The sequence below is a fragment of the Tursiops truncatus genome, chromosome 11 (genome assembly GCF_011762595.2).
Source record: "Tursiops truncatus isolate mTurTru1 chromosome 11, mTurTru1.mat.Y, whole genome shotgun sequence".
NCBI classification, from domain to species: Eukaryota; Metazoa; Chordata; class Mammalia; order Artiodactyla; family Delphinidae; genus Tursiops; species Tursiops truncatus.
In genome coordinates, this window is record NC_047044.1 from 62,948,186 (window position 1) to 62,959,466 (window position 11,281).

An 11,281-nucleotide genomic window follows, 5' to 3' on the forward strand; every position below is an offset into this window, starting at 1 on the left:
TTCTGCTTTGGAGTTATGCTGTCCCCTCTGACTAGGTCATCTTAGCCCAGCTCTTTGCCTAACTGGTCCCTTATCAGCTGTCAAATCTCAATTCAATTGTCACCTCCTTAGAGACCTCCCTGATAACTCTCACCTAGTATAGCTACTATGCTATATCTAGTATAGTCCATCACACCTTGTATCAGAAAACACAATCTTTCAGGGGAAATAAAATAGGTTAATACTCATTAAGCAAGATCACAAATGAACACGGGACTCTTGAAGCAGAAGGCTATCATACACTGTCAGGGCCAGAAGCGCTAGCCTCCCATCTGACACTTGAGTCGCCTGGCAATGTCCAGGTGATGTGTGCTTGACACCTCCACTGAGGGGACCACCCTAGCTGCTGGACAGCTTTGGAATTGTATCTTTCTTATTCTGAGCCGCAGTATGTTTCTCTAAGGCTATTACCCTTTTGTGCCCCTCCAAGGAAGCATAAAACAAATAGAAACCCTCTTTTACAGGACAGTCTTTCTGGTTTCTCAAGACAGCTCTCACACCCCCAAACTCCCAACTTCTCCTGTAGTTTTGTCCTCCCATCTCCAGGGCACTCTCCTCTGAAGGTGCATCCTTGGGTCGTCTTACCTCCCGGGGCCCACAGCTGCCTCCAGGAATCCAGGTGGGGTCGGGCTGATGGGAAGGGCACTCCTTCTCCCAGGGCCTCTACCTTCTAGAACCGCGGCCTACAACCCTCCCTCCGTTCCTTAGACATCAACCTCCCTGCCCCTTCTATATGTCACATCTCTCCGGCTAGAGGGAGCTCAACATCATCTCCCCGTGTTGTGCCTAGCACAGGGCCTGCCACAGAGTAGTTTCTCTAAAACCTTTGGTGGAATCAAACAATCCATAATTGGTCCTGAGAAACTATCAAAGAGTCCTAGATGTCTCAGGAGGCCGCAAGATTCGGAAGCCGAAATCTAGTCGGCCGCCCGGCCCCACCCTCGGGCCAGCCCCTTCCAGCGTTGCCTCATCTCGCTACTCAGGCTATCCTGCCCCAAGTCTCGCCTTTCCCTTTAATCACTTTCTCCAACCTGGATCCTATAATCCCTGACGCCTCCCTATATGTTGTCCCAATTGGGAAAGCCTTTAATTTTGGCTGTTAACAAAACAGCCACACCTTCGCTACCACGTCCACGGCCACGCCCCCTTACCCAAGTTACCGGGGTGAACCGGAAGGGGTTGCGCAGCCCTTAGTTCGTAGACCCGGAAGTAGACGGGCCTCACGGAAGCCGGCTTTGGCCCTGCGGCTGCTGCCGTCGCCGCGGAGAAATTGTTGGAGCTGGCAGCCTAGGAATGGTGAGACCTCGCGGTTCGCCTCTGAGTGTTCTGAGCAGAGTTGGGGATGAAATGGAGTTCTCCAGAGTGCCGCTGGGGACGACACCCCGCCAGGTTTGGGGCCCCGCCCCGGGAGCGCCCCGATAATCTGCGCATGCGTGGGCCGGACCGGGCCAGAATCTGGTCCTAGAAGTTACGCATGCGCAAAGGTGGCATGCCGAAGGTGGGGTGAGAATTGGTCTGGGAGTCACCCTTTCCCCGCCACTGGCCCGTGGGGCTTAAACCAAGGCTGCGAGGGCATCGGGGTTCACTCGGTGCTTTGCTTTTGCGTTGCAGGGCTGACTTCGTCACCACTCCTATCCCGAGCCCGTGAAACAGACCTGGACTAATCCCCTACTGTGGGTGTGCCCTTGGGGGGAGAACGAGGGGTGGAGGGCCGGAGAAGGCAGGCGGCGCTGACCCTGCCCCAGTCTACCCGCGGAATCGGGCCCTTCACCCTCTCCCCAGGTGGCAAGATTCCCAGCCGTATCAAATGGTACGGCGCGAGGAGCGCACCTGGGGGCAGGGCTAGAACGCTGCGCGGAGAGACGCCCTGGTCAGAAGGGGCGGGACTCTCCGAAGCGGCGCGCTCCGCAGAGTCCCTACTACCTGAGTTCTCCGGGCTTAGGCGAGGGCCCCCCCCAGGGTGGTTGATATTTGCTCAGTTCCCAAGCCGCGTTTTTTAGCTTCCACGAGGTACCACCCATTAAATCTTCAGCCAGAGCTTCAGATGAAAAAAGTGAGATGGACTGGTGGGAGTTCAATCTCCGTTTCCTTTTCCCTGCTTTGAGCTGGGAGGGGAGCTGCATGGGCAGCTGACAAAAAGTGAGCCAAGAATCCCTTGTTTCTTGCTAGTTTATAGTCAAGGCCCTTAACCTAGGGGCTATGAGTAGAATTAGAGTGGTTTGTGAACCACTCTAATGTGTACATTTTTCTAGGGTCCATAGCTTTTATCACTGTCTCAGAGATGTCGGTGACCTTCGAAAGACTACTGGTTTATCAGGGTCATATTGGCAGAATATATTGTGTCTCTTCTCCTGGTGTTTTCCCTAGCTTATGGGATCCTGGGGACCTGTTCCAGTATAAGGAGGTGAAGCTGGCCAGTTCGAAACCTGAGCCTCAGGGAGCCTCATTTCTCCTTTGCAGAATCTCTTCTCAGCCTCTAAGCTCACCTGGTCAGAATCCTTGGATGAACCTGTGGGACCCTTCCTTCTAGCCCTGTGGTTTGGAACCAGTGGCTTTGGGACTGTGAGAGGATGGACAAAGGTAGTATGAGGCCGGGCCAGCTCCCCAAACGCTCAGGCGCCAAGCATCTGCTGATTCCACCCCGTGCCTGGCACGTGTGTCTTTCGGTCCTGGCTGGGCATTGCCACCTCCCCCTGGGCCAGCACCACCCACGTACCTCTCAGCAGAGGCCACAGTTGACTGACTTGCTGTTGAGCTGACGCTCTTTGGCATGGCTGCATTTTGATGGCAGAGGGAGCAGTTATGCCCAGAGCCCGGTGTGTCGGCATCACCAGTCTGACCTGAGCACCATGTGCTGCACGACATGACACGTGGCACCGGGAGAACTGCCCAGCGTGGAAGGTCTGGGCCCAGATGGGATCTGGATGGCCAAGGAACTCCCACCTTAAAACTTCAAGTGTCAAGGAAGCAGGGGAGGGACCAAGAGGGCTGGTAGGGGAAGGGGGGCTGAGGAGGGTTCCCATGTGCAGAGGCTCAGGGCTCTGCTAGGCATTTAGGAGGCCTGGGTTCACCACTTCTCTTCTTCTAGATTCTCAGGGGCTGCTAGATTCATCCCTGATGGCATCAGGCACTGCTAGCCGCTCAGAGGATGAGGAGTCACTGGCAGGGCAGAAGCGGGCCTCCTCACAGGCTTTGGGCACCATCCCTAAACGGAGAAGCTCCTCCAGGTACTAGGGTTTGAAGGGCCAGAGGCTGAGACTGCTGCATGCCTTCACCCCTGTTGGGAATGGCTCCCTGAGCCCCTCTGGAGCCCAACTGTTGGCAGACTCTTGTGCTTTTCCTGTCCCTACTAAGTCCCTCCCAATGAGACTGAGAGCACGGGAGGGAGATCTTAGGTTTTGGACAGGAAATCTTTGTGGTACAGTACACTGTCATCTCAGGGGTGGAGCATAGCAGTTCCATGCCCCATCCACTGAGCCAGAGCAGTTAGCATCCTACCTGCTGGGAACCTGCTCTACTTTGGGGGCTGGGTGTGTGTGAGTGGGTACCGGGGATGGGGCACAGAGCGTTCACTGGGTAGGACTATTCTCAGGTTCATCAAGAGAAAGAAGTTTGACGATGAGCTGGTGGAGAGCAGCCTGGCTAAGTCCTCTACCCGGGCAAAGGGGGCCAGTGGGGTGGAACCAGGGCGCTGTTCGGGGAGTGAACCCTCCTCCAGTGAGAAGAAGAAGGTAAGGATTGGGAGACGTGGGGAATGGAGAGGGGTGGGGGCCAGTGCCAGATTTTGTGTTTCCCCACAACCTTTGCCAGCTGGCAAGAGCCCTGCAGAGGAGGCTTGTGAGAGGATCAAGCTGCCCCGGCCCACCTCAGATGCCTCCCTCCTGGGAGCCCATCTCTCGCTACTCCGCTTTTCTTGCTGCGCCCATCACCACCCTGTCAGTGCATCCTGTGTCACATTCTGTGTGGGAGGCACAGAGCATGCATCTATTCTGGGAGCAGACAGCCTGTTCCGAGCATTGCTGGCTGTAAAAATAACCCCCAGGTGGCATTGCTCTGGCCCCAGACACTGTACCAGCAAGAGTGTTTTCCTGGTATCCTCCCCACCCACCCTCCATGCTGGGGTTGGGGGGCGCCACCAGCAAAAAGAAGACCCCATATGGTCAAGGACTGTGTAGAAGTACTTTGATGGGGGCGGGAAGGGGGAGGGATGGGCACTGGAAAGCTAGGCCCCCTGCCTGTGGCTTGTTGTTGGGTGGGGCTGGAGCTGCCACACAGTGTGCGAAGCTCTAGGCCTGAAGCCCTAGCTGCCCTGATGAGCTCACTCTGCTCCTGCCCTCTGCCCAGGTGTCCAAGGCCCCCAGCACCCCTGTGCCGCCGAGCCCAGCCCCAGCCCCTGGACTCACCAAACGTGTGAAGAAGAGCAAACAGCCACTCCAGGTGACCAAGGATCTGGGCCGCTGGAAGCCTGCGGACGACCTCCTGCTCATCAATGCCGTGTTGCAGGTAGTGCTTCCCACCACAGGGGTTGTGTTTGCCTTCTCCCCACAGCCTCCAGTTCCCAGCCCCCCATCTAGCCCGGCAGTGTCCTGTAGGTGGCCCGGGAGGGTTCTTCCCAGCTCTGAGGCTGGAGCAAACCACTCTGGGGCCTTGCAGACCAATGACCTGACATCTGTCCACCTGGGCGTGAAGTTCAGCTGCCGCTTCACCCTGCGGGAAGTCCAGGAGCGCTGGTACGCCCTGCTCTACGATCCTGTCATCTCCAAGTGAGTGGGCTGGCCCCAGCAGCGGCGCGGTACTGGGGACACCAGAATTTGGCTCCTGAACAGAAAGAATTGTACAGGGGAGGGGCCTGGGAGGCAGGGCTCCTTGGGGTCTTGTATCTTCTGAGATGATACTGGAGACCTGCCAGGCTTCAGGGGGAAGCTGCTTCCTGATACCAACCCTGCTAATCCAGGCTGGATGTCAAGGAAGTAGCATGAGAGAAAACACCACATGAGTGCCAGGAGCCCTGTTCTACCACCGTGTGCTTTGTGGTTTGGGGCGGTCACCTCCCAGCCTTCCCACACTGACCTCCCACAGTTTCTTCCTCCAGAAGAAGGAGTTGGAACAGAAGAGCACCAGGGCCTCTTCCAGCTCCAACAGTCCAAATACACCTATGCACACACACAACACACACTCTTCCTTCTCAGTCACTTCGTTTGATATCATCAGAATTCGGTCGAATGCTTAACACCCATCTTCTACTCCACAGCCCTTGTCACCACTTAAGCTATAGCCACAGCCCTGATATACCAGGAAATGGACAGGGCACAGCTTGGGAAAGAGGAGGTGGCTAGTGGGTGGCAGCTTTGGCCAAGTATGGAGAAAGTTCTTGGGGCAGGAGCAGCAGCTGGTCTCAGGATCTCCCTCCGGACTGGCCTGTAGGCAGCTGTGCCCTTGAGCCTCTTCACGGGGTTGAACACAGGAAGCTGAGTTTTCTGAGTTGCCTGTTGATGTTTTCGGCAGACGCACGAGGTCACAGGTCCTGTGCTAAAGCCTTGGGCTCTTCCTGTAGAGGGCCTGGATCTTTGAGTTCTGGATCTCAGAGGCCTGCAGGCTTTGGAGAAGTAGGAACCCCAGATTGCTTGACACCCTTCCTTCAACCCTGCCCTGCCCTCTATCTCCCTCCTGCCCAGGCTGGCCTGCCAGGCCATGAGACAGCTGCACCCAGAGGCCATTGCCGCCATCCAGAGCAAGGCCCTGTTTAGCAAGGCTGAAGAGCAGCTGCTGAGCAAAGTGGGATCGGTAAGGCTGAGGGCTGGTAATGCCGAGGGGCAGGGCAGGAGCCGGCTAACCTGGAAAACTGACTGCGGGGAGGCTCCACTGCTTGGAGACGCACGTACACCTGCAGGGCCTTTGTGGACCGGGTCCTCAGGGAGAGCCAAGCCTGGCTTCCTGGGCGGCAGTAGCTATCACTTTTTCCACCTCCTTCTGGGGACTGGGGCAGGGGGCACGGATGGTACAGCAGAGACAGGAGCAAGGAAACCCAGATGCCCAGAGTGTGCTTCTTGCCCTCCAGACCAGCCAGCCCACCTTGGAGACCTTCCAGGACCTGCTGCACAGACACCCTGATGCCTTCTACCTGGCCCGTACTGCCAAGGCTCTGCAGGCCCATTGGCAGCTCATGAAGCAGTATTACCTGTTGGAGGACCAGACAGGTAACTGGGCCCAGGAGCTGGCAGAGTGAGGGTGCGTGTATGTGAGTGTGAGTGTGAAGGGGGCTGGACACAGCTGCCCTCAGGTGCCCTGTAACAAATCCCTCCGTGGCCCCCAGTGTCTTGTTCGTCTCTCTTTGCAGCAAAAACCACTTCCTTCCAGAGGGAGGGAAAGTGGCTGGAATGGTCTTAGGATCATGGTGAGGGTAGCCAAAATTGCCTAGAATCCTGAACAAAAAGACTAAATGGCAGAGTTGTCTCCCACTTCTTGACTTTTTTGGTTTTTTTGACATGTTTTACCATTACATAAATAATAGTATATTCTTCACAAGTAACATTCAAACATGAGTAAAATGTGAAAGTCCCTTCACCGTTCACCTGTCCCCTTTTCCCACCCACTTTCTCTAAGGATTTCTGCCTCTTCCCTCTCTCCACACTCCTTCTCACTGCCTCTCCTTCCACCAAGCATTTGTGCTGTGGGGCTGTCTTCAAGCCATTCCCAAATCCCTACAGGGACTTTAACCCAGGCCGCCTGTCTTTCTCCTTTCCCAGGGGCCAGAAAGCTTCCTCTCTTCCCTCACCAGCAAAACTCTCACTCTCCTAATAACAGATACTAGGAAAGCAGTCTGATTAACCTGCAGGAAGCTCTTCAGTTAGATTTGGGTTTCAGGGTCAGACTTTCACAGTCCAAGCACACTTTACTTCCTAAAGATTATTGCACGTTGGCTACTATGTAGTTGTTCATACTGTTCTGAAAATGAAGCTTCAGTTCTGCCTGTCACCTTACTCGCTAGGCCCTGCAGCTTCTGGATAATAAAAGATTCCTACCAGAGGATTTTAGGAAATCTTGTCAGGGGAGGCCCCATCTTTCCTTCCTGAGGATCTCTGCAATTTAGTGCCCAGTGGGCAGCCGTCTTTATTCCAGATATCTGCTGCTGCCTCAGGCTCAGCTATCACTGACCTCCTGCAGAGAGAACAGACACTGGATAAAGTTTATTTTTGCTGCTGTTGCTAGCTCCTTTGTCACTATTTTAAAAGTTACCATGTGTATATTTGTTTTTTTGTTTGTTTGTTTTTAACAAGTTTATTTTATTTTTGGCTGCATTGGGTCTTCATTGCTGCGCGCGGGCTTTCTCTAGTTGTGGTGAGCGGGGGCTACTCTCCATTGCAGTGCGTGGGCTTCTTGTTGCGGTGGCTTCTCTTGTTGCGGAGCACGGGCTGTAGGCACGCAGGCTTCAGTAGTTGTGGCACGCAGGCTCAGTAGTTGTGGCGCCCGGGCTTAATTGCTCCGCAGCATGTGGTATCTTCCTGGACCAGGGCTCGAACCCACGTCCCCTGCATTGGCAGGCGGGTTCTTAACCACTGCGCCGCCAGGGAAGCCCCTATTGTGTATATTTGTTAACGTAAAGGTATAATATTTCTCTTCAAGGGTCGTCTTATGTGGATATTTGATTTCTCCTTTGCTATTTCATGCTTGGAGTCCCTAGGAACAGGGAGTATACACTGCTTACCTATCAAGTCAGCTGAATACTAGGTTGGTAGGATTCAGGCAGTTCTGGCAGGGTGACTGCCCCAACCCCATCTCCCCACAGTCTGAACTAAGGTGGAGGGTGGTGGTGATGGAGCATTTGTGGCTCCTATGCAGCCCCCCTCACTTCCCTGGCAGTGATGATACCTCAGGGGTTGTCAAACTCCTCAACCAGCAGTCTCACTAGCTAGTCAGAGCTGCTGCTGAGCAGATGCTGCAGCCCTGGGAACAACTGACACTAAGGCAGGAGTTCTCAGATTTGGGGACCCCAATCGCTTTTACATTTTGACCAGAAAAGAACTGAAAAACTTTCATAAAACAATATTTATCCTGAATACATCTGATGGATTCTGATATTATTGCATTCCGTTTCTTTCTTTTTTTTTTTTTTTGGAAAAAAGTGAATCTCATGACCTGTTAACGTGTCATGACCTACAATTTGAAAACACTGGCTTAAGGCTCCCTTCTGACACATCCTGAGTGAGACTTGACAGGCACGTGCCTCTCAGCCCTTTGCCGAATGTGGCAGAAAATGTTTGGGAGCATGTGATGTGGTAGAAGAGGCAGTTTGGATTTGCAATCAGGAAAGCAGGCCTTGATTCCTGGCTGTGTCCTGAACTAGTCACATAGCTTAACCCTTCCTCCTGTATCTGTTTTCTCATCTGTAACGTGCAGCTAATAGTAATGCCTTCCCTATGTAGTTCAAGGCTTTGTAAGTGAGAACTCTTCGCACACTGAAAAGAGCGTGCAAAGGTCAACTTTTTTTTTTTATTATTTTATTTTTATTTATTTTTGGCTGCGTTGGGTCTTTGTTGCTGCACACGGGCTTTCTCTAGTTGCGGCAAGCGGGGGCTACTCTTCATTGAAGTGCACGGGCTTCTCATTGCAGTGGCTTCTCTTGTTGCAGAGCATGGGCTCTAGGCGTGCGGGCTTCAGTAGTTGTGGAGCGCAGGCTGTAGAGCGCAGGCTCAGTAGTTGTGGCGCACGGGCTTAGTTGCTCCGCGGCATGTGGGATCTTCCCGGACCAGGATTTGAACCCGTGTCCCCTGCGTTGGCCGGCAGATTCTTAACTACTGCGCCACCAGGGAAGCCCCAAAGGTCAATTTTAATTCCCTTCACTTTCTAGAACCACCTCTGCCCCCCAGCAAACCCCAGGAATGCTTTGTGCCAAAGTAGCGTGCAGTCTGATCTGCATGCATGCTGTTACCTGTATCAGGTTAACTTTTGTTGATTTCAGCACGAGGCCGTCCCCATGGGCTGTCTTTACAGTTTGTCCTCTTAGTTCATTTGTCTGCTCAGCAGCTTGCGGTTGAGTAGGAGCATTGGCGCTGACCCTCCCTCTGTCCTTCGTTCAGTGCAGCCGCTGCCCAAGGGGGACCAAGTGCTGAATTTCTCCGACGCAGAGGACTTGATTGATGACAGTAAGCTCAAGTGAGTGGCTGGGGCCACAGGCAGGGCCCCAGTGTCTCCGCAGGACAGAGCTCCCTGTGCTGCCTGGCCCTGCCTCTCCTGCTGCAGGGAACGGAGCCCAGCCCAGACTCGGCCTGGAGCTCCAGTTGTAGCTGTTAGTCTCCCTGCTAAGCGCCCTCCCCGGCCCCCCACCCCCGTTGTATCTTACCCCCACCCCAGGGAGGGAAGCTAGGCTAAGGCCAGAGGAGCAGCCCACGGGACCACTGGGCTGAGGGACTGAGGGATCCTACTGAGCCCAGTAGCACCTAATGGTGATGGCAGGTGAGCTCAAATTGGAGTCTGATTCATCCTTCCCTTCTCGCCCCCCAGGGAAATGCGAGATGAAGTCCTAGAACATGGTGAGTGTGCCCTGGTGGGGACAGTGAGGGGGTGGGAGCTCCTGCTGGAACAGAGAGAAACAGTACAAGGTGCTGGTTACCTCAGCGTGTCCTTCATTACCACCCCACCTCACCCCAGAGCTGACAGTGGCTGACCGGCGTCAGAAACGAGAGATTCGGCAGCTGGAACAGGAACTGCATAAGTGGCAGGTGCTAGTAGATAGCATCACAGGTGAGGAGGCCGGGGGACCAGCAGGGTCGTGCTCCAAATCCCTTCGCCCCTCCCTGCGCCCCCTTGGCTGCTTAGCTGGGTTCACCCTCGTTTCCCAGACCTCTGGCTCCTTTCCCTTAGTGGATCTTGCCCTGGCTCCCTGCCTTCCATGCTGTGGCTCTCAAGAGTGGGCTCCTCTCTGACATGAGCTGCTCTCCCCCAGGCATGAGCTCTCCGGACTTTGACAACCAGACCCTGGCAGTGCTGCGGGGCCGCATGGTGCGGTACCTGATGCGCTCGAGAGAGGTGAGGCCGGCCCAGCCCTCGCTGTCCTCATCCCCATCCCCACCCCTACCTCCCCCTTCCTAGGTTCCCCTCCTCCATCGATCTTCCCCTCACTGCCCTTTCTATGTCTGGTCCCTGATTTCTCATCTTTTCTGGGCCTGTGTGGACTCCTCCCCATTCCTCAGGTTCCAGCCCTCACCTGCCCCATTTCCCCAGATCACCCTAGGCAGAGCAACCAAGGATAACCAGATTGACGTGGACCTGTCTCTGGAGGGTCCGGCCTGGAAGATCTCCCGGAAGCAAGGTACCAGCGGGAAGCAGTGTGAGGATGTTGCTCCCAGCCTCTCGCTGCCCTCCAGCCCTGGGGCTTGGTCTCCGTGGGAACCTCAGGGACTGGGTGGGGCTGAGGAGCTGGCATTTTAAGATCTCTAACTTGGGAGTCCTGGGTGCCTTCTAGCGGCCCCAGGAAGCAGAGGGAACATGGGGGTTTCAGGCCCTCTTCTGGCCTTCCCCCCATCCCATCATACCCCCGTTCCTCTCTATTCCCATAGGTGTCATCAAGCTGAAGAACAACGGTGATTTCTTCATTGCCAACGAGGGCCGGCGGCCCATCTACATCGATGGACGACCTGTGCTGTGTGGCTCCAAATGGCGCCTTAGCAACAACTCCGTGGTGGAGGTGAGCTGGGGGGGAGGTGGAAAGGCCGGGATGAGCCCCATGGTGTGGTGAGGGAGCGTGTGGGCCTGCCCCGGCCCCCAGTCTCACCCCCGTCCTTAGCCACCTTCTCTCCCGCCCGCAGATCGCCAGCCTGCGATTCGTCTTCCTCATCAACCAGGACCTCATTGCCCTTATTCGGGCCGAGGCTGCCAAGATCACACCACAGTGAGAAGTGGTGGCAGGAACCCTGGGCTCTCTCTGGCCTCAGTTTCCCCTGCCCTCCCAGACCCCTGGAGCTGGCAACTCAGGCTCCTGGAAAAACCAGAGGGGGCTGCGGGAGACTCAGCTCCTGGCCCCTTGATCTGAGCCTCTGCGGGAGGGCGGGGCTGGCCCTGGGGAAGCCCCTAGAGGCTGGGCCCCTCAGGCTGCCTTAGTGCCAGAGCCCCTCGCCTTCTCTCTGCAGAGGCCCCTACCCTCTCCCCCAGACGCCCACCTTGGTTCCGTGTCTCCAGCTGGTTAGCTTCAGACTTTTCCTTTATTATTTTTCTTTTGTAAATACAAAGCACTGAGTTCCCAAGT

General features: G+C 55.3%; 1 protein-coding gene across 6 annotated transcripts; it reads left to right on the forward strand.

Moving 5' to 3' along the window:
* Positions 1-1,215: 1,215 nt before the first annotated feature.
* MCRS1 (microspherule protein 1) lies at positions 1,216-11,279 on the forward strand. Of its 6 annotated transcripts, none has more exons than XM_073788721.1 (16): positions 1,235-1,335; positions 1,651-1,849; positions 2,500-2,940; positions 3,128-3,266; positions 3,632-3,770; positions 4,384-4,542; positions 4,693-4,802; positions 5,715-5,823; positions 6,098-6,236; positions 9,117-9,192; positions 9,541-9,569; positions 9,688-9,780; positions 9,983-10,065; positions 10,261-10,348; positions 10,596-10,723; positions 10,823-11,279. In XM_073788721.1, exons 4-16 carry the CDS (start codon positions 3,157-3,159, stop codon positions 11,066-11,068), a joined length of 1,509 nt encoding a protein of 502 aa, XP_073644822.1. In that variant the 5' UTR covers positions 1,235-1,335; positions 1,651-1,849; positions 2,500-2,940; positions 3,128-3,156; the 3' UTR covers positions 11,069-11,279. The 6 variants fall into 6 exon arrangements, 5 of the variants coding, with proteins under 5 accessions (XP_073644820.1, XP_073644822.1, XP_073644819.1 ...); XM_073788718.1 differs by having other exon boundaries at positions 1,236-1,335; positions 2,500-2,619; XM_033866786.2 differs by having other exon boundaries at positions 1,237-1,335; positions 2,500-2,619; positions 10,845-11,068.
* The last annotated feature ends 2 nt before the right edge of the window (positions 11,280-11,281 follow it).

Bases quoted from the DNA above. Each gene is read 5' to 3' on its own strand.
- MCRS1 (XM_073788719.1), top strand. The intron at 4,543-4,692 runs GTAGTGCTTCCC...GGGGCCTTGCAG, and splicing joins TCATCAATGCCGTGTTGCAG to ACCAATGACCTGACATCTGT. The intron at 6,237-9,116 runs GTAACTGGGCCC...TCCTTCGTTCAG, and splicing joins CCTGTTGGAGGACCAGACAG to TGCAGCCGCTGCCCAAGGGG.